Here is a 24075-nt window from a genome sequence, read left to right on the forward strand (position 1 = left end):
AATGAAATGCAAATCCGAAATGAAACAATAGAAATTAAAATTCTATATGCTGGTATTTTTTTAGCCGTTAGGACCGCCCATTAGTGACAAAGTTACAAACGAAATCATGTAAAAAGAAACCTCTTAACAAAAATTGGATCAGTTTGGATTCTATCGCCACTGCGCGCAGATGTATTGTGTGTCGTTTGCAAAGCTAGTCACAGCTGCCAGTTGTTTGCATTGGTGAAAAAACAACGAAAAGAGGGCAACGGTGGGGAGCATCACACAAAATCAGCCGTTCTAATGGCTCTAAAAGTTTTCTAAAGAACTATTAGGATTTCTTCTTTGAAAATCGAAGGTAAAAAACCTCAGCCTAGAACTGTTTGATTAGATTTGTGCACTTTTCGCTGTGTGAAATTCACAGTAATCGAGATCAAGTGAAGCCTTCTTTGTTTTTGCGAAAAATGTGAAAAAGGGGAATGCTTACATAATTCATACAATTGATCAACTAATTGATATTCGGAAGTGTTAAGAAACATGTCAGTTGTTTTCGTATTCACGACATCCAGTTATGTCTCTGACATTACCCACCCGCTTTTTTATATGAGAAAGGCAAAAAAATCCAATATTACGATTGTTGTTTCTTACCATGGCTGTTTCAATTGACATTTGTGTTGATATTAATATTTTATTTTAAGTGACTCGAGTGGTATAATTGGAAGAAATAACTGAAGCGCTTATAACATTCAAATCATGCAAATCTTGGAATAATAACTAATAACATCTGTGTTAGTTGTTTTAAATCTGATCCAGCATGGAAAATTGAACTTTTAGTTGTTTAGAACATCATTTCTGCCGCTTTCAAAACAAACAGTAACAATCAATTAGTTGATCAAAGTATAAACCAATCGCATTCAGAAAAGCAACCAATATTTTAGTGATATTGCGATTCACAGGGTGGTTCCGGTATGAATAATACATGGGTCTCTGTATGAATAATACAACAATCGCAATTAAATTCCCATAAAAAAAACAAAAACGCTGCAATGATTTTTGTTATATCGAAATTGTTATTTGAAAAGCCAGTTTTCTTTTAAAGTATTAACCTTATCGAATTACTTGCTAAGCGCGATCGAGCATCACGTATTGCATTACGGCATATCACATCTGAAGAATTTTACTTAAAGTGGCTTATGGCATTTTCATTATTAGCCACGGTAGTTTTCCATACTTTCGGTAGATATAGTAGTCGTACGCCAGTTTAACCATGATGAGCACTATCAGCGATGCAAAAACTATGCTCAGTATGTCGTAAACGGCAGCTTCGTTATGTTCCGATTTTCGGCACACGTCATTTGGGGTGAGCGTCATCACCGGGAGATAAGACATGCGGCCTTCATCGTCCAGTATGTAGCAGGATATGTTTCGTGAATCCACCACTACGGACTCGTGCTTTCGAAGGAACTCTTGCATTCGTGTGGCGAATCGACAGCCGCAACGCCAGGGATTGTTGGCCAGGTACAGCTGACCAACGTGAGCATTTCGCTCCAGAGCGTGTTCCAAACTGTACACTCGAATCTGCAACGGAAGTAATGCTACTTTTTCAAGACTCATTCAGATCATTATTTTACCATACAAACCCGATTGATTCTGTTTCCACGGAGGCTAAAGATACGGAAACTATCCAGCCAAATGCTGTCCTCTAGAATGTCTATTGAAGTAATTTTGTTATTGTCCAAATAGATGTCCTGAACCTGATTATAGGAATCGTCAGTGGTCAACTGCTGCACATCACTAATGTAATTATTCGACATATGCAGGACAGTTGTATTTGGTGGCAGATAGTAAGGAAGTCTGTAGAAATCTTTGCCGGTGCAGTTGACCGTTACCAATGGATGGAATGATTTTCCGTTGTCGCACAGTCGAAGATAGGATATCCTGCAGGTACAGTTTTGGATTTCTTCGTTACGACAATGTTCCCGAAGGACCCGTTTGTATTCCATGGCTGTGGTCACCGGTCGCCCGGTGTATTTCCAATCCTTGCAGACCAGAGAAGACTTGTCCGTGTAGAACCCACTCTGCTCTTCCAGAAGCCAAATCATGTCGTTCGTGCAGTTCCATGGGTTACCTGTGGAAAGCTTCCAAAAACTATTTGAAATTTTTGTATGACGTTTGCATTTAAAAATGAACAATTCACGGGACTCGAACCCGTAGCTAACTCCTAACCGGGGGAATCGTTTACCAATTAAACTACTGCGCATTCTAGAATGAACGGTATATATCAAGTGTTAACCTTTCATACGCAGAAATGAAATGTCGCTTACTACATCAAAACCAACGTTGATACCAAACATTTCAGCAAATTTTAATTTTGAATTATTTTGTGATTATGTCATACCAGGCCCGTGCGCAGGAGGGAGGTTTGGGTGTTTTAAAATGGAAGATTTTTTAACAGTAAGTTCCATGAACAATAGAGTACTTTTTATATAAAATTGCAAATAACGACTTTTCTTTTAAATTTTTGCACCTTATCCGCCTTTTGAACCCCCCTCCCTCCCTTGAACCTATCCCCTCCACCCCCTCTCCAGAACTCTCTCTTGAATCCTCACTTGAATTCCGAATATATTCCAACTTCAATGCACAGTGGTCCAAAAAGGGAAATTAGCGTGACAAAAATATTTTCACTATTAAATATTAGTTTTTTTTTGTAGTTGGTGTTTTCACAAAATTTGTTTGTAATCAAATGGCGCTCCTTTTAATGAAAAATGTTACTAGGGTGGTCCTCATTTAGATTGAAATCTGAAATCTAACTTTCCTTATTGAACTCAAAAATGATTTTGTTGTACAACAAAGTTGTAGGAAATTTTATTTTGAGCAACTTTTCTGAAAAAAGCTCCTCTCTATCTTTTCATTTGATCGAGTTACATCAATTTTCCCGAGTAAAAGTAGGGTGGCTCCTGAAAAATCACTTTTTTTGTTCTAACCTTTTTGTGAAACGTTCTACGGAAAAGTTTTCTTCAGATGAGTTGTTGTACTAATTATTTTAACTTATTTAAATTAGTTTTAAAAATACCTTCAAGAAACTCAAAAACATTGCATAACTCTTAAACGGCTCAACGTATCAACATACTTTCTTCAGCAAAATCATAGTATCAAATGAGTTCTACAAGTGTACCATACATTGTTATTTCGAGAAATGAAACACACAGAAACTACAGCCGAAAATACATTGCAGAACAATTTTAAATAATTTATTACAAAAACACTACTTCAATTGAGTTTGAGCAACTGAGGATTAGAGATACTGTGTAATATGGTTATTCCGAACTAGTTGGCCATGATAAATCAATGAACAGAAATTTTCATGATCGCGACAACGATGCCAACAAGCTGGTGCAAGTTAGTGAAATGCGAATATTTTTATCCACGTAGTGCCGAGACGCCTATGACACTGGCCCTTTTTTCTCACCCACTTGTGTACCGATTAGCCTGTAAAACCGGAAAACGATGCACAATGAGTTTTGGTTCGAATAAATACATTCTACTCATTTTAACAAACTAATGATTTTCTTGGGTTTCAGGAAGTGCTTTAAATTACAACAAATCTATTTTCGGCTGTAGTTTTTGTGTGTCTCATTTCACGAATAGATAATGTATGGAACACTTGTAGAACTAATTTGATACTATGATTTTGCTGAAGAAAGTATGTTGATACGTTAAGGCGTTTGAAAGTTATGCAATGTTTTTGATATTTTTAAAGAGATTTTTAAAACTAATTTAAATTAGTTAAAAAAATAACACTCTTCCAATTTTCTCTTAAATTTTGTTTTATATTATGAACTTTCAGGAACCACATAGGATACATTTTTATCGATCTGGCATCTAATGAATATTGATATTTGAAGCTTGACTAGTTTTTGATGAAAAAAAATTATAACTTTTTACTGGTAGCTCATATGAAAAAGCTTGGTTAGGCAAAATTATGCCGAATAATTAGTACAACAACTCTTCTAAAGAAATCTTTCCGTAGAACGTTTCACAAAAAAGTTAGAACAAAAAAAGTGATTTTTCAGGAGTCACCCTACTTCTACTCGGGAAAATTGATGTAACTCGATCAAATGAAAAGCTAGAGAGGTGCTTTTTTCAGAAAAGTAGCTCAAAATAATATTTCCTACAATTTTATTGTACAACAAAATCATTTTTGAGTTCAATAAGAAAAGTTAGATTTCAGATTTCAATCTAAATGAGGACCATCCTAGTAACATTTTTCATCATAAGGAGCACCATTTGATTACAAACAACTTTTGTGAAGACAACAACTATAAAAAACTAATATTTAATAGTGAAAATATTTTTGTCACGCTAATTTCCCGTTTCGGACCATAGTGCAGTGCAATAACCGATTCCAAATGAATTCCGCCTATAACCGGTTGATTCGGAATCTGTCGCAATTGAGTGAGAAAATGCGGACTGAATTGTCAATTCATTTTCTTCTTATTCTTTCCCGATTTTGCACGTATTAGTGATGATTTTCAGTTTATTTCTAAATAAAAAGATTATATAATTGATATATTCAAATTTAAATCTTCAAGTTTTTGGGATATACAGAACTAGTAAATAACCAGTTCTTCTTAGAATCCCAACATAAACTGTTGAAATTCGCTGGAAATTAACAAAACGGCCTACCTTAGTCAGCATTATCCATTCCTCTAGCTTGAGTGTAGTGAAATAGTTTAAGTCGCCTAAATTTTACACTAACACATTCATAAAATGAGTGAATATTCAATGACATTTATAATGTCACTGTCAATCAGGTTGATCGAGCAGCCAACTCAGGAGAAAATTCTAGCACTGAACCGATCGAGCACTAAAAAATCATGCAGTCGAGTAAGAATTCATTGCTCATTCCGTCATTTCGATAATGTGGGCAATATCCTCACTAAATCCATTTTAGATGTTTCGAGATACATATTGTACAGATAGATTTTTACACTAAATACAGATTTTTGAAGAAAAACAAACAGTTGGTAGCTCTGATCTACACCCTCATTGAACATAACTCAAAAATGAGAGACACAGCACTCCAATTCATGAAAAGAGCACGTACTCTAAATTTTAGTTACCACATATCTACTTATTTTTGAGTTAAGGAACGAAGCTGTCCAAATTTGAGTATTTTTTAGTCAAAATAAGAAAAACCGACCGACTTTCAATTCCGCAGTTACAAGGTGACATACGAGGTCTGTTCAAAAAGTTCCCGGATTTGAAAAACGTGGAAAAAATGATTATGGATGATCGCCGAATCACTATTAGAGAATGGACCAGTTTCTGATTGGCTGATTTTGATGTTGCTATCCGTACATTGTGAAAAGAAAAAACTTTTACAGGGTACGCGAGCAATGATGCCAAGTATAAAGAAAATCAGAAAAATAGTTTATTAAAATGTATAATTTTAACCCAACAAAAAAATTTCAGAGAATATTTCACTTTTTTTCAATCTTATTTGTAATAAATGTTTATAGTGGCAGCACTGTGTAATTAAATTCAGCATCAAGCCGTTTTAATTTTTAGTGAATTAAATTGTAACCAAAAACGATTTGTTAGATTAGTGTTAACTCGAAAATGTGTTTAATTTTACGAGAAGAATGAACTGTTGTGTTCCACACTGTGGTCACACTAAGCACTTCTATCCAAACTTGACTTTTTCCGGTTTCCAAAAGATCCGGTAATACGTCAACAATGGATTCGATTACGCGTTCAACATGAGATATTTCGTGTTTTGTCATCAACGCTCAATTAATTGTTTTAAGCAGCAATACATAATAAAAAATGAATTCACCAAAACATTTTTTATGTTTATTTCAAATCAAAAACCGAGTCTAAAAATTTAAATTTAATAAATATTTCTTTCTTAGCATAAAGTTATTAAAAACTCTGTAAATATGGCTACACTGTAGCCGAATCGTTGGTATTTATTCCACAGGGCGAAAATGACGAGAAGAATGATTCGGAAGGAAGAATAAGAAGCCAGTTGTCAGGTCTTGTCTTAGGCACAGACTAACAGACATGACGCTATGAGCAAGTTCTTCTACAAAATAAATTTTCGTGGGGCACTAGTTCCACCTATATAGAACTGTGCGAACTATTTACTATCGGTACACCCATTGTGCTATGTAAAGGTTTTTTCACTAGTTGCTTCCTCAAGCCCCTTCGGTAACACATGATCTGCAGATCAGCTGTTTACAGGGATGCCTAATTTTATCAGACTTTGTATAATATTTGAAAATGAATCGTCGCAATAAATTATGGGATTACGTTGATAATATATTTAACTTTTTAGTGATGTTTGAAGGCTAACAATTTTATTTTTCTCAACGTTCTTCAGATAAATGACAAGACTGTAAAAAATTCATTATCGGATCCGAGGTAAAATGTATTTGTAGTCATTTAAGCTACTTTTGATTGTGTTAGTGATTTTCTAGTTTTTGGCAATATGTATTTAATCTGTATCGACGACGACAAATTATTCTGTATGAATGGCAACTCTGTTGGTAAATGAAAAAAATAAACACAGTTTAGAAGACAGACTGGATGTTTTTGATAGGGGGACGTGATACCATCATGACATATATGCGAGTACTATCCCAACTAAAGAAATTTTCAAAATTACCGTTAAAATGATTCAAGAATCCAATTTGAGTGTGCTGTCTATTAGTCTAAAGTTAGTAAGTTTTGAACTGCTTTATGCCCCGTTTACACTTCTGCTGGCTGCCAGCATGCTGGTGTCAGTGTACTGCCCTCTTAGGAAAAAAACGTTCAACGGTGGTCCTTCGTTGGTCTAATACTTTGGATCATTGGACCACAGTTGAACGTTTTTTTCCTAAGAGGGCAGTACACTGACACCAGCATGCTGGCAGCCAGCAGAAGTGTAAACGGGGCATTAATAACTGATGAGCCAAAGACGAAACGTGAAGAAGCTTGAGTTAGTAACACTTACGGAGATAACAGAAAAACCTGTTTTAATCCACCTAGTGGTGTAATGATGCCTTTCTCATGTACATATAATATTGTGGTATTCTATTCAAAAATTTTCTCTTCGTACTTCCGGAACCGGATACCGGGAACCAGGATAGCCGGAATCGGTTTGCTTAGTTGCCTACTGATAATGACTATCGATTTGTGTAGTTTTGAGACCAGTTTAGAAAAATTTTCACGTTTTTTGCTTCGCCGGTTTAAGTGGCGGTGTACAATATTGAACACACTTTACCCTATAATTCCGGAACCGGAAGTCGGATCCGAATGAAATTCAGGAATTCCGTATGGGACCACGAGACCTTTCATTTGAATCTAAGTTTGTGGAAATCGGTCAAACCATCGCTGAGAAAAGTGAGTGAGATCCATTTTGGTATATATGACCACTATATCTGGTACTAGCCGGAATCGGTTTGATTAGTTGCCTACTGATAATGACTATCGATTTGTGTAGTTTTGAGACCAGTTTAGAAATATTTTCACGTTTTTTGCTTCGCCGGTTTAAGTGGCGGTGTACAATATTGAACACACTTTACCCTATAATTCCGGAACCGGAAGTCGGATCCGGATGAAATTCAGGAATTCCGTATGGGACCACGAGACCTTTCATTTGAATCCTAGTTTGTCAAAATCGGTTCAGCCATCTCCGAGAAAACCTAGTGAGATTATTTGACACATACACACACACACACACACACATACATACACACACACACACACACACACACACACACACACACACACACACACACACACACACACACACACACACACACACACACACACACACACACACACACACACACACACACACAGACATTGCTCAGCTCGATGAACTGAGTCGAATGGTATATGACACTTGGCCCTCCGGGCCAATTTTCACTAGTCGGTTTTTCAAGTGATTGCATAACCTTTCTATATGAGAAAGGCAAAAAGGTTTATATCATAAGATCATATCAAATGTTTATTCCAGTTGCCAAAATATTGGGAAGGCATGGCCACTCCAATAAATCTTTTGGAGGGACAAAAAGTGTTGTGCCCCTCCATAGTTGTCGCCCCTGATTATTAACTGTTGTTTACGTATCCCCGTTAGTTTTATATTATGTCAAATAAATGCAATTTCCGTAACTGTATCTTAGTTCATTGATTAGAAACAATCGACCTACCTTGCAAATAAATCTCAACGTGTTTATTTTGAAGCTGATACGGAACAATTTGTACCAGGGCATTTCCCCGCATGTTGACTAGTCGCAAAGCTGGCAGCTGCTGGAAAATACTGGCTTTTGTGAAATTCAGCTTTGTTCCGGTAATGTTGATCGCTCGTAGATTTGGTAGGGCAGGAAAATCGTTCTTCAGTTTCCACAGAATCGGACCGGTAATTGCAAACTTTTCCACGTTAGGTACCAAAGATAGAAGCTCTCGGGGGTCGAAACTAACTGAAGGCCACTGGCACAGTATTAGTTCCGTCGTTTGATCGAACAATTCACGGTTATGCAGATTCATCCGACTGTCTAATCCGCGGACGCAGACAGTTTTCCCATTCTGCTCGAAGGAACAGCGTGATTTGCTGGAAACGTGCGCTCTCGCCGAGTCGGAGCATTCTGTTATTTCTACGTTTTCGACGGCTAAGTTCTTCAAACTCATCGGTAGCTCTGCTGTCAAAGTTGGTAGGATTCTGTGAATAAAAAAATTCTACAGTCAGTATTTTTGTCAATAAATGAAACCCAATTGAGTCCAATTGATTTGTTGTGTGCTTCGCTAATTGATTCGTCCAACAGCCACGTATAGCATTTCAATTGTTGTGATTCGCGACAAACGAACGGACATGATTCGTTTCACTCTTCACACAAACGTTCTGGCCGAGTTGGTTTGGTAGAATTCAAACGCTAATTAAAGGTGATAATGTTTTTGTGAGGTCAATAGTAAACATTAAAGATAATACGCCTGCCCGTCCATTAGTTCTACGGCGGTCGAAAAAATGTTTATATTTCGTTGCCTTGGCTTTCTGCTTGTTGAAGAATTCAATTATACAAATTCATTTATTTTTACTCTATTATTCGATTCGACTATCCGACAGTAAAAGAAAAACTGTTATTTTAGGTAAGAAAGGTTTCACAATGCAGAAGATTCTGCGTCAGTATTAACGTAAACGTCATCCTGATATTAAAATCAATTTTATTTGTTTGCAAACAGACAAGCGTCCTAGGCATTGAGCCACCGACTCAGATAAAATATTTGTAAATTCTCATAAATATGCAAAAATGGACAGTCTAGCTATTTCTACCACAGTGGAAAAGAAATATCGAATAAAAGTATTTGCCCTTGAACACTGTTTCTAGTTGTGATCTTTGCTTACCAATAGACTGGAATTATAAATCCACGTGTAATGCATCGTGCGTGCTTGCTTGCAACTGGTGTTATCTATTGTTCGGCTTAAGTATCACATAATCAGTCAAAGCCCATTCAGCAAGCAATTATATTTTTTTGGTTGTTGAACGTTTGTTGAACGGCATACTGCACGAAATATTCGTTTAGTTTCCAGGAAAGATTTGTTGTTGTTTTTACTGTTTTAAGTTTGGTGTAACCTTCATATAGAAAGAAAATTTGTTATCCTACATAAAGTAGAAGTATTTTACAGGTATGTAGAGTTCATTCAAAACAATAAGTGAATAAAACCGTCCAAAATTCTCCAGTAAAACGAGACTCGAACTCCTCATATTGAAAATGGCTCAACAATAGACCTCTGTCTGCCGGATTTGTTGAACAAAAAAAACGGAACCCGGTTCAACGGTCTGTTTCAAAATCGGCAAACGAAGGTCCCGTGTTGACCTCCCGTTGAACGATTAATTGGACGTTGATTGGACCAACGAACGTTTTTTTTTTCTAAGAGGGAGTCTATTGAATATTTGAGAATGGTTCAGGAGAGCTATTTAGAATCACATCAACTACACTGACGGAGAATTTCGATCTCCAATCGAAGATACTAGCATTTCGAATGCTATTTACTTTTTATGCAACTAATGGAACTGGTGATATCGGTAATTCAGGCTATTACCGCTGTTGGATTCAGTAAAGAGGTCAGCTCACCACGAGGTCGCTTGGGACACGGTCCAATTGTCGATTCTCAACTGTCTCACGATCCACCTGAATGGTCTGGATTTTACAGAGCCGCGTACAAAATTTCTTGTTTGGAAGACATTTCGATAACCACCTCAAAGATTGTAACGAAATTTTGCATATGCACTCTTATCTAGTTTTCCCAAAATTTAATCAATTTTTATCCATCCAATAAAAACTTATACACAAAAGATAGTGTTGCATTTTTTTTCGAGTACAGTCTTTAACAGTTTCAACATCGCGCACTCTCATTGAACATAACTCAAAATTGAGTGACACCCCACTCAAATGCATAAAAAGTGCACGTACTTTAAACTAGAGTTACCACCTATCTACTCATTTTTGAGTTAAGGGACGAAGTTGTCAAAATTTGAGTATTTTTACTTAGCATAAGAAAATATTTTTTTCAAAATTTGAGTCAGTTTAACTCAAAACTTGAATTCCTTGCACTCAAAATAAAGAAATTCTTTTACGTTAATATTTATATACAAAGTGATTTTGCTTCTTATTAAACCGAAAGCGCAAAAAAAAACCCTCTTAGAAAAAAACGTTCAACGGTGGTCCTTCATTGGTCCAATACGTTGGATCATAGGTCCAATGAAAGACCAATCAATCGTTCAACGGGAGGCCAACACGGGACCATCGTTTGCCGATTTTGAAACAGACCTTTGAACCGAGTGTCATTTTTTTCGTTCAACAAACCCGGCAGACAGAGGTCCATTGTTGAGCCATTTTTAACATGAGGAGTTGGAGCCCCGTTAGACTAGTTTTACTGCAGAATTTCTGAGGGTTTTTTTTTCACTTATTTGTTTAAACTAACAATACATACCTGCATAATACTTCTACTTCACGTAGAATAACAACAAATTTTACTTTCTATGGAAAGGTAACACTTAATTTTCCACTATTTTTGCAAGAGAAAAAACAACAACAAACCGTTCCAGCAAATTGAACGAATATTTCGTGCAATATGTCGTTCAACAAGCGCTTAAAGACCAACAAAATTGAACGGCCTGCTGAGAGGGAAGTGATTCAAAACCGTTTCCTTTTGACTAGTTTGGAGTCAAAATTGAACGATATTGATATCCTTATGTTGGACTTCTCACTTAGCATGATTCAAACCACAAAATGTCTATTGACGACATCTATGATTGATGATTCATGGTTTCAAAAACCAGATGTAGAAACAGCAATGAAAAACGATGTATTCCTAAATTCGATAAGAATATTCTTGAAAATATTTGAAAACTCAACGCTTACTCTGATGAATGAATAAATACGAGAGAACCCATGGCTTGAGTAAATTTTACTCAAATTCATACTCAAATTTTGACATATTGTTCCATTTTAAGAATTTGAGTAATCGAACCATGAGTTATGTTCCAAGAGTCGTTCTAAAGGTTGTAATATTACACGAAAAGATGCATGAATTTCTATCAGAATCGTATTGTTTCGATGTAATAACGCGTGATTTATTTGTAATATATTTGACGTTCAGCACGTCTAATTTTTTTCACATCAATTGATAATCACATTGAGATTGTTACAATTCTTATTTCTTATACATCCGGCTGCTCGGCCATCCATGGAATTTGACCATCAATGTTAACTTCCCTCTCTGAGCAGCCTAGATAGCCGTGTAGTGTCGGTAGCGGTTTCCCAACTGGCTAAGAATAACGCTACGGTCCACCTGTACCGGTGGTATAAGTCCACCAAACAGGTAAGCCGTGTGGTATCCGGCGGAATTATTTTTTACCAAGAATTGATCCACTGGTTTCCTGTTCCATGTCGTAAAAGGCCACAAAAATAGGAACTCCTAAGTCAAGGTGTATTTCCGTGCCGATGGCTGAATGGCTGCAGGAGGTTAAACATTGCAGTCGTGAACGGAATATCTTGGGTTTTTCCTCAAGGTGGTGTACTATCCCCACTTTTATGGAACCTAGTCGCTGATGGTTTGTTAAGGAAACTTAATAACCTTGGATTTCCGACTTATGGTTTTGCCGACGATTATCATATATTGATGACCGGTATAAGCATTAACACTCTCTTTGATTTAATGCAGCAAGCCCTGCGATCTGTTGAACAATGGTGTTGTCAGGTTGGATTATCTGTAAATCCGGGCAAAACATCAATGGTGCTTTTCACTCATCGTAGGATAATTACAGGAGCTCGTCCGTTGCAGTTCTTTGGTTCAGAGGTCACTGTGGTCGATCAAGTTAAATACGTCGGGGTTATTCTTGACTCAAAACTGAATTGGTCTGCCCACATTGACTTCAGGATTGAAAGAGCTTGCATGGCTTTCGGCCAATGCAGACGAGCTTTTGGAAAATCATGGGGACTCAAACCCAGATATATTCATTGGATCTACACAACTATTGTTAGACCAATTTTAGCATATGGATGTCTTGTATGGTGGCAGAAAGGAGAAGTCGCGACAGTTCAGTCAAAGCTAAATCATCTCCAAAGGATGGTCCTAATGGCGATGACAGGAGCATTCACGACAACTCCTAATGCTGCTCTAGGGGCGCTACTGTGTATTGAACCACTACATGTGTTCCTAAAACAAGAAGCATTATCTTGTGCATACCGTCTTAGGGTTACAGCGCTTTGGAACAGTAACCCATTAGATTATGCTACCAGCCACACTCGCTTGTGGTCTCAAATGGTTACGTGGGATGAGTTTTTACTCGCTCCTAGTGACCTAACTCTCACATGCAGTTTTCCTTTCAAAACATTCCATGTGAGCTATCCTCTTCGTGAGGAATGGTTGTCTGGTTGTCTGTAACGACAACTTGATGAACACATAGTTTGTTATACGGACGGTTCTCTGTTGAATGGTCGTGCTGGTGCTGGTGTCTACTGTCGTGAAATGAGGCTGGAGCAGTCTCATTCACTTGGTAGATACTGTACTGTGTTCCAAGCAGAAATCTACGCAATTCTGTGTGGAGTACAATCGGCACTTCAGCAGAGGATCTGTGGTAAACGAATTTATTTTTGTTCCGACAGTCAGGCAGCCTTAAAAGCACTACGTTCGAATGACTCACGGTCGAATCTAGTGATCGCATGTCGAACTCAAATTGAAGACCTCAGCATTTCAAATGCTGTTTACTTCTTATGGGTACCCGGCCATTCTGGTATTACTGGAAATGAATGGGCTGATGAGTTGGCTAGAGCTGGTGCAACGAATGATTTCGTTGGTCCTGAACCAGCTTTACCACTTTCAACTAGTTGGATAAATCACAAGATTCGTTCTTGGGCTGCATCCAAACATGCCAGCTACTGGCGCAGCTTGCAAACTTGCGCTCAGACAAAAGCATTTCTACCAGATTTAAATCTGAAAATGTCAAAGTGTCTACTGCATTTCTCCAAGTATCATTGAAGTATTCTGGTCAGAGCTCTGACTGGACATTGCAAACTCAATTATCACATGGCTACTATTCAACGTGCTGAGTATTATTCGTGTGATTTGTGTAAATGCGATTATGGTACTTCATATCATCTGATATGTAACTGTTCCGCATTGACGCAGCTACGTATCCGGGTTTTTGGTTCTCCATACATGGTTGAGTCTGTGTATGTGGAGCTAAAATTGAAGGATATTCTCTCGTTTCTCACCCAATGTGGTAAGGAGCTATAGTCAGAAGGGTTCATCGTTCTTCCTGGAGTGAATGAATCCCTTCTGTATTCACCTTAAATAGGGTTTAGCAGATTGTTTGGCATCCTTTGGGGGGTACCGAATTTACTTCTGCTCGTACATACTGCGAGTCGTTCTGCATTCTTCCGAGAGTGCAGAATGGTGTCGCTTTTGTAAGATCTCTAAATCCTCTCGGGGGTTGGAGGTTTTATTAACAGCAGACTGTTCGGGACCTCGTAGAGGTTCAGAATTTCCTTCTGCTTCCACTAAATGTGATCCTCAGCAGATTGTTCAGCATCCCTTAGGGGTGCAGAATTTACTTCTGCTTTTATGTGTTTTTGTGTCGTCAATTTTTCCCATCCTCCTAGTCCAACCCTTACCATTTCCTTTCAATCCTTCCCTCTTATATATCGGGAAAATGATGCTAAAAACAAATTTATGGCAAGGCACAAATCTCCAAATATCAAGGGGAACGTGCCATTTGAGCCAATTTGTTCTGATTCCTGATTCCTGAATCACATTGAGATTGTTACAATTCTTATTTTTCTGTGTATAGCAAATTTAAAATTTACAAAAGGTTCTGGTTGGAGCCTGTATATCAGCTACCTATTCGGTTTTGAAAATATCAAACAAATCGTAACAACCATTATAGCATAATAAAAAGAAGTCAAACCACATTTCTACACTCAAAAAAGATTATCGGTCGAAATTATTATTTCCGAGGTTTAAATGAAACACAAATTACCCATGATTTTCAACTGACAACGTTTCGAATTCATCGAAACAACGGAGAAAGTTAATCTAACTATATCCAAATTTCTGTGCTAATAGTTTTTTTTACTATGGCTGTGGTCACCTTATTTGGTAGTTATTTTAAAATGTGAACGCACTTAAATTGAAAATTTATCTGTTCCTATGATTTCTTTTTTGTTTGATTGATGAAAATCCTTGTGAATCTTATGATTAATCGGAATAGTATTGTCGCTGCAGCACCAATCTGCCATTCGCTTGACAGTCCGACGTTGCCGAGCGACGTCAGTTGAACTGCCATTTCCTATACATCAACTGATAGAATCATGTTACTATATACATATTTTGTTGTCTTATTTTTAAATCACGACTGTCTTATTTTTAAATGACTCCGCTATTGAAGCACACAACGATGGAATATTACTTTCTGTATGCGCTTTAAGTTGATAATGTATGTTTAACGGATCGGCTGAAAAGTTCGTATCGTTTCTATGAGAGGGCGCCACTAGAATTAAATCCATACAATTTTCAGTTAGTACCAACCTTCAAAAGATACGTGTATAAATTTGACAGCTGTCTGATTATTAGTTTGTGAGATATTGCATTTTGAGAAAAGCTACTTTTGTTATTGGGAAAAAAATGGAAAAAAAGGAATTTCGTGTGTTGATGAAACACTACTTTTTGATGAAAAAAAGTGCCGCCGATACCAAAAAATGGCTTGATGAGTGTTATCCAGACTCTGCACCGGGCGAAGCAACAATTCGTAAGTGGTTTGCAAAATTTCGTACTGGTCATATGAGCACCGAAGACGATGAACGCAGTGGACGTCCAAAGGAGACTGTTACCGATGAAAACGTGAAAAAAATCCACAAAATGATTTTCAATGACAGTAAAGTGAAGCTGGTCGAGATAGCTGACACCCTAAAGATATCAAAGGAACGTGTTGGACATATTATTCACGAATATTTGGATATGAGAAAGCTTTGTGCAAAATGGGTGCCGCGTGAGCTCACAATCGATCAAAAACAACAACGAATTGATGATTCTGAGCAGTGTTTGGAGCTGTTATATCGAAATAAAACCGATTTTTTTCGTCGATATATAACAATGGACGAAACATGGCTCCATCACTTCACTCCGGTGTCCAATCGACAGTCAGCTGAGTGAACGCGATAAACCGAACCCAAAGCGTGGAAAGACTCAACAATCGGCCGGTAAGGTTATGGCGTCTGTATTTTGGGATTCGCATGGTATAATTTTTATCGACTACCTTGAAAAGGGAAAAACCATCAACAGTGACTATTATATAGCGTTATTAGAGCGTTTGAAAGACGAAATTTCAAAAAAACGGCCTCATTTGAAGAAGAAAAAGTTTTGTTTCATCAAGACAATGCACCGTGTCACAAGTCGATGAAAACCATGCTGAAATTAAACGAATTGGGCTTCGAATTGCTCCCTCATCCACCGTATTCTCCAGATTTGGCCCCCAGTGACCTTTTCCTGTTCTCAGACCTCAACAGAATGCTCGCTGGTAAAAAATTTAGAAGCAATGAAGAGTAATCGCTGAAACTGAGGCCTATTTTGAGGCAAAGGACAAATCGTACTACAAAAATGGTATCGAAAAGTTGGAAGATCGCTATAATCGCTGTATCGCCTCTGATGGCAATTATGTTGAATAATAAAAACGAATTTTGGCAAAAAAATGTGTGTTTCTATTAAACGATACGAACTTTTCAGCCGAACTGTTAGGAATCAATGGGTTTGACACTGAACGGTACAAGGGAGTGAATTTTCGTACAATTATAAATGATTAACGTATCGCATGACAGTCTACATACCGTTGGTGCACAGTGAACTTCGCTGGAGCAACATAATCAGGCGAGAGAGACGTCGCTTCCGATTTTTTCTGCATGCACAATAATTCGAAAAAGAGTTCTGTTCAAAGATTTACCAGAAAAAAATTTTCAGTTTACGAATCGAATAACATTATCGAAATGACGGAATGAACAATGAATTCTTACTCGACTGCATGATTTTTCAGTGCTAGAATTTCCGCCTGAGTTGGGTGCTCGATCAACCCGATTGACAGTGACATTATAAATGTCATTGAATATTCGCTCATTTTATGTACGTGTTAGTGTAAAAGTTAGGCGACTTACGCCATTCCATTACACTCCAGCTAGAGGAATGGATGATGCTGACTAAGGTAGGCCGTTTTGTTAATTTCCAGCGAATTTCAACAGTTTATGCTGGGATTCTAAGAAGAGCTGTTTATTTACTAGTTCTGTATATTCGAAAAACTTGAAGATTTAAATTCATATATTCAGTTAAATAATGTTTTTATTTAAAAATAAACAAAAAATTAGCATGAAAACGTGTAAAATCGGGAAATAATAAGATGAAAACGAATTGACAATTCAGTCCGCATCTTCTCACTCACAGATTCTTCCGACAGATTTTCGAATCAACCGGTTGTAGGCCCTAAATGACCATACCTGCATCGGCCAGAATAAGCCGAAAACAACGTTTTCGTTCGGCACGTCAGGGAAGACGTGGTACTTCGGTACCAAATATATAAGTGTTTTAAAATAGCATTAACTTTACGTCTGCTTAGCGGTTCAAGTTGAACTGCTTAAGTTAGCAATAAGCAGTTCAATTTGAACTGCTCTGCACTGACGAGTCTAAGACGAAACGTAAAGAACAGTAAAATCTCGATGTGATAATCAATAGATGCGAAAAAAAATTAGACGTACAGCATATCAAATTCAATAATTTTCTGTCGAAATCGAAAACAACGTATTGAGGTGATTACATCACCTTAACTGAATACTGTATATGATTCTGATAGGAAATTTTGCATCTTTCCGTGTGATATAACAAGCTTTAGAATGGCCCCGATTTATTTGCAATATCTCTCGAAGACAGAAAATTCAGTCTAAATTTATTCACATCGATTTAGAATCACATTGAGGTTGTTACAATTCTTTTTTTTTGTTGTGTAGAAACTATTAAAATTTTCGCTCGATCGGTGAAACATATTTTCGCGTCCACGGTTATTTAATATGTCTCACAAACCCGAAAGGAACAAGAAAAGTTTCCAGGAACCGTTTTGTCCCACCATAATAGCCAGTGTCCTGCACGATGTGTCAAATTCCGCTTCTGCTTTCATATACCGATGCAGGTTGAGGTCGCATTACATGGGTCCAGTGTCTCTAGCTTCATACCGATTCTGAACTCGTTTTTCGGTTGACCAATGGCAGACCCTGTCAGCTTGGAGCGAAATCAATTTTCAGTCCATCAACGCCATCGCACGGCATCACATTCAACAGATCATGTCAAATATATGGATGCGCAGTGCTGCTATTTTGGCGCGCACGAATTTGACATTTATCTCCCCTACTTCTATATACGAGATTCGATGCGGACTCGTCTGAGGGCGCCGTACTCGCCAAAAAGGATGTTGCCAAAGATTTGTTCGAAAAATATAAGAGCTGGATATCTTGTTACTATGATGTCTTTGCCAACGGCCTGTTTGAAGCATTCGACAGGAGCGGGCACACTTCCGGACTCACGCAGGCAGGCGGGTTCAATCGAACACATGGAAACTTTCATACTGGAATGGTCCGGTCGATGTAGTAAAAAATTGTAATTAAATACCATTTCTCTCAAATATTTACACTACTCACACTTTGAGGGCCACTAGTCGCCATTTTCCAACTCGATTTTTTCACACTAGAAATTCACGTAGATTGTTTGACGTTTGGTCAATTCACGTAAATCTTTTGTGATTACTCTATTCATTTTAGGGGATGTTCGTAAAACATTCAATTTGACATTTGAAAATAGTTTACGTGATTTTTTAAGTGAATTGAACGTGAATTTTTATTTGAGAGTACATTCGTGTGGAACATTCCAGGACAACGGTTGTGGGCTTCCGTATGGTGCCGTCTCTTGAGGACGAAAACAGTCGTACTTGGTTTACACATATGTTGGAAATGATTAACGGACAGGTGCGGTTTTATAATCTGTTATAGTTCCCTGTAGCCGTCACCAGACCACAATTTCATTCAGTATTTCACTTGTATTTTTTTTCACTGTGCTTCTCTAGACGAGCAAAACGTGCGATAGATATTTTAGAGTATTCTTTTTTTCAAACCTTCTCCTTTCCAGATTGTATTTCCATTAGGAAAATGATGGAAAGAGTTTTTGATAGTTTTCACTGGATTTCTTCACATTTTTTTAAAATTTAGTTCATGGCAGGACCCGTGAAACATAAACAAGTACTGTGATTATTATTGAAATCGTCATTCTATTATCTCAGTTTTTGTTGTGAACAACAGGCGACAATACGAGACAAACAAACATGTAATAATCATTTATGCATAAAAAACAACATACAGGTAAATTGTATACACATTTAAACACGATTGAGTTTCGTGGACCACAAATAAATGCAACACAAATAAATACAAAATGAATCCCATGAGTATACGAAAGTCCCAGGAAATATCAGCGGCACAATTCGAAAAAAAACTCGCACTACACTTACATGGCGAAGGACATCCACCAAATCCACCGATCCAAATGTGGGCCACCCACCGGCACCATTATTAAACAAAACTTGCTCACGCATGAAAATACCCGATTACAAGCCGTTTGGAACCTTCTCCCGCCGTCGTCGTCGTCGTAGTGATAACGGATTTCACGCTTCTCGTTGTCGGTCGAGAGCGAGTTGACCGCGCGCGAACACGGATAGAGTTCGACTGATAGCAGGGCGAAAAGAAAAGCAAATTTGCCAATTTACTGCGGTGGATGGTGCGACGTCTATCTGTCTGTACGTTATTTATCTAGATGTGAGGGAGGTGTGTGATCTGATGCAGATGAAGATAAACGAGACAAATATCCATCGGTGGCTCCATGATTCAACAGGGGCGACGTTTGTTGTCTTACAAACCACCAGTCCACTTTGAGTGATATCAGTCTTCAGCTCAGCAACGCCATCAAACTAACTTGGACTCTTTCATATATAATGCAAAGCGAAGCACTCAGCTCTATCCCACTTGTACGAGGAGGACAGATTTCCCCCCAGACTACTGGCAATGTCTGCCAGCCATTTTTGCCGGAGTTCTGCCAGAATTCCGGCAAAAGTCTGGCAACAATGCAACAACCGTTTCCGGCAGAGAAATTCGCCTAGCGGTTATTATCGGTTCTGTTTCTGTCGGATTCTTGCCATACAAAATTGGCAGAACCGTTCTAAATCGGTTCTACATTTTTAGCGTCTTGGTTTTATTTTTTCAATAAAAAGTACAATCAGTTATTGCCCTTCATATATACTAATTATGTAAAATGTTATTGCCAATAACATCGCTTTCCCACTATCAAACATACCCATATTTCAATCTCATTTACCTCGTCTCAAGATTCGTTTTTTGTATGGACATGCGGGATTTACGAATATCGAATGAAGTCGAAAAAAAAAAACGAAGGAAGAGAGAAATAAACAAGACACGTACGGCGAGGTAGTGACGTAATTTCACCTGGACCATGTTCATCGCTGCCGGAATGCAGCCAGCCTTCTGGCGGTTGCCAGAATTCCCCACAAGCGGGATGCTGAGCGCATACGCTAAATCCGATTCGTTTTCCAAAGTTAAATTGTTTTCCAGTTTTTTGCATCATCGGTCTAAGAGACGGTTTGAAGTTTTAAACACACTTCTCCCTGTAGTTCCGAATTACTTTTTTTGGGCTTTTTGTTTGTGTAAATTGATTGAGCCATCGCGAATAAAAGTAAGTGTGTTCAGTTTTGAAGTTTTTGGCCACAGTTTCAGAGGACCAGGTATATCCGAGATCGGTTCGTACGGTCAGCAACTAATATGGAACAACCTACAAATTGGAAGTTTTGGGCTCAGGTCAGAAGATTGTATACTTTTTTGCATCATCTCACCATATGATGGCTTGAAATTTCAAACACTCTTCACCCATGAATTCCATTACCGGAATCCAGATCTGGCCTTTCGTTTGAATCTAAGCTTAAAAAACCGGTTGATTCGTCGCGAAGAAAAGTGAGGAATTATTTTCTATTTTGGAAAAATTAAATCATCTTTACATCCTTTTAGATGAAGCAAACTTTTTGTCGTGAACACGACTTACTTTACTATGGGGCGCCTTTTCAAAATTTACCCTCTGAGAGTGATAAGTTTTTGATCGTGAATATCTCCTGTTGTATCTAATGAATCAACATAATTCTTGCGAAATGCCATCGGAAATATGATAACAATTTTATGATAAAATTTCTCGTATTTCGAAAGCTCATAGCTCAGTGATCTGTAGAAGGATTTATATAATCTAACTACCAATAGAATCGAAAATTTTCAACTTGAACGTGTATTGCAACAACATTGAAGTTTTTCAATAGTACACTATTGAAAAACCTGTTTGATTTAACCCATGACAGCACCAGCCAATCAGAACGCGAGATGTCTGCATCTATACAAGAGCATCCATATAAAAGTTGAGTGGTTCATTTTTCCTACCATTTGCTGAGCATCTGTTCCCGCAACAAGACACACGAGAGCAACATCGAGTACCTGTCGTCTCACTGTTTCCCGTTCTACAGGACAAAGGAGTTCTAACAAAGGAGTTGTCCGTACACCGCTGCCAGTAGCAGGTATAAAATGAAATGTGATGTGAGAAATAGCGTCATTTAAGTTAAAGCAGCTACTCTGAACGTACGAGACACCGTCAGCACGATGGCACCGAAAACCGGTAGAAAGGCAGCCAAAAAGTCCAGCAAGGCCCATTCAAAAGCACTTTTTAGTGCTAAAGATAATCATAAAGAACTAGTTGAATTTTGTAGCTTTCCTACCATTTTCCGAGCAACTGTTGCCGAAACAAGACACACACGAGAAGTTTAAATAATTTGCACCGTCACTAACACATGTGTGCGAGCCGAAGTCAAAGTTTGTTGTGGGTTCAATTTTACACTGAGGTAAAAAATTTTTGACTCATATTCATACACTGCGAAAAATGCATATAGAATTTCGTAAGCTATGAACTAATGAACCAAGCAGAAGTCAGTCCCATTGCGTGGTATAGAGTTTCATGAACGATTTTATGTCTTTCTCAACTGTTCTCTTGGCATTGCAGTGTTTTTTATTGCATATATGTCTTCGATAATTGGCACGATGCGGCTCGACAAAATTCACTGGGTTATTTCGACATACTCACACTAGCATTAACCTTTCAACTGCTGAAAATAGCCTCACCAACACATTCGCACGAGGATTGGACTATATGGATAGATCTGCGCACTCTGCATCGGTGTGAGTAACAAAGACGTCAAATTGCTCAATTGTATCATTGATCAATCCAGAGAATTAATGTTTCCTTCATTGTAAGATTATAATCGATTGTGAACGCTACACCTACACCAACCATATCAGTATCGCACCCATGGACAACAGTTCAGCCTAGAATTAGATGACGGAAGTCAGCGGCATCCATCGGAATACGAATTCAACTCATCACTCTCCATCACATTTATTTTGTACACGCTGCCAAAAAATTACCTAATTTTAAGTACTTTTCACTCAATAGAGGAGTTGTGTGCAGGAAGCCAATTTTGGGTAAAATGGGTTTTACTTATTTTTGAGTAAAAGCATCAATAGTACTGATTAGGTAGAAACTACGCAAGCGATATAAAAATCAACTTGGGTAATTTGATTTCAGTTTTCGTTCGATGGTTTGAAAAATAAAACGCAAACAATGAAGTCAACTATGATTACTTTATATATTTAATATTTATCTTTTTACATATTTCAACAATGTAATTATGTTCAGATGGTTTGTTACCGTTACATTTACAAAATTCAGAATGGGTAATAAAATTAAATCACACTTATGGAAATTCATATTCATTGTACTTTGCAATTGGAGCTGCAACAGTATAAAATCTACAGACTATTTAATTGAACTGCCAAGGCTGCTCTATTGAGCTGCTGGAACTGCACCGTTGAGCGATCGAACGCATCTCAATATCTTCCATCGCCTGAAATGATATTGCGGTGTAATTATTGTTTTAAAAAGAAATTATACAAAGCTACTCACACTGCGATTGATGATAATCATTGAATTATTCTCCTAAAACCGGCAATTTTACAAAATAATTTCACTCACTTCAAATCTGACCGATAGTTTCTGCGATGCAACACACAAAATTTTTTCACCCAACAGCAACTTATTGAAGTAAACTACACTGTTGAGTGAAAACTACTCAATCGATACAGTACACGCAGAGAAATTTTTTTTAAATATAACCAAATTTGGGTTTCACGCAACGATTTATTTTGTTAAAATAGTGACAAAAGAAAATCTGGTTTGATATAGAAAATATTGCTGCTTGAAACTACAAAACATGATAATCAATTTTACTCAGTGTGTTAGCTTGTTTCAAACGACATTTTGATAAAAACAACAAATATTTCACTTGTGCGTTCCTGTCAATTTCTTGACAAACAATTTTACAGTGAATTCAATTTGAAAAATTTGTTATGAATGAACGAACTTTAGATAAAGTTAGGAATTGTTGCGCTTTGAATTTACAAACTATTTAGTTGAAATAAATTACCTTAAATTTAGCTATTTCAACAAACGCTTTTCTTTGTTGAAATCATACATTTTTGTTTGTTTTAAAAAATAAAATGATTTCTTTCAAACTAATTTACAGGGTTATATTTTATACTACTTTTATTTCGATTTATATTGGTTCGAAAATTTCTAGAAAACTTTATCTTTAATTTAGAATATTTTTAAGACATTTGATCGTTTCGATCATTCCGTTGCTACACGATCGAATTATTTACATGCCGCAGTAAAGCCATGTTTTTTATTTTTATAGCATCCGGTGCTCGGTGCTCCATCAGTCCGGCCAAAACAGCGAACCGGCATCAAATATTTTTTGTAAAGAAAATGTGTTATGTAATACGATGCAAATTTTTAAAATATACTTTATCATCAATACATACACTTGAATTGTTGAAAACCTCCTAGGAAATGAAAGAAGCAAACTTCTTACGCGGGAGACAAAAATGCAGTGGTTTATACGCGCGAGAAAAAACATTTTCTGGTTTATATGAAATAACGCGGTTCATTTAAACAGTAAACTTAGTTGTATTATTACACAAATAATATCATAGATAAATAGAACCAAGTTTTTTCTTGATATGAAGGTATAGCAGGATTGAGTCAACGAGAACATTGCCGATAACATTAACTCAACTTTGGTTGGCATGTAAAAAATTGTTAGTTTATGTCAACAATAAACTCAGCGGGAACAAATATATTTTTGGTTTGGTTGGACCAAAATTTTGATTCAAATCAAACAAAGATCATTGTTTTTGTTGAAGGGAGAAATTGGTTTGTAACAATCATATTCTAGCTTGAAATGAATATAAATCAAAACAACTAACTACTAACTGTTTTGTTATTTTAAACATGACCAATTTCTCTGCGTGTACTTTTCACCCAACAATTAAAAACATGCTTGATTACTTCATGTTAGGTGAATT

At 37.3% G+C, this 24075-nt stretch overlaps 1 protein-coding gene across 1 annotated transcript; it reads right to left on the reverse strand.

The window, feature by feature from the left end:
* Positions 1–1029: 1029 nt before the first annotated feature.
* On the reverse strand, positions 1030–19283 carry LOC131437207 (protein singed wings 2). The gene is made up of 4 exons (XM_058606390.1): positions 19062–19283; positions 8178–8686; positions 1620–2107; positions 1030–1557 (listed from the first exon to the last, which is right to left on the reverse strand). Exons 1-4 carry the CDS (start codon positions 19118–19120, stop codon positions 1171–1173), a joined length of 1443 nt encoding a protein of 480 aa, XP_058462373.1. The 5' UTR covers positions 19121–19283; the 3' UTR covers positions 1030–1170.
* Between the last annotated feature and the right edge of the window lie 4792 nt (positions 19284–24075).

Source organism: Malaya genurostris, chromosome 3 (genome assembly GCF_030247185.1).
Source record: "Malaya genurostris strain Urasoe2022 chromosome 3, Malgen_1.1, whole genome shotgun sequence".
Lineage (NCBI taxonomy): Eukaryota > Metazoa > Arthropoda > Insecta > Diptera > Culicidae > Malaya > Malaya genurostris.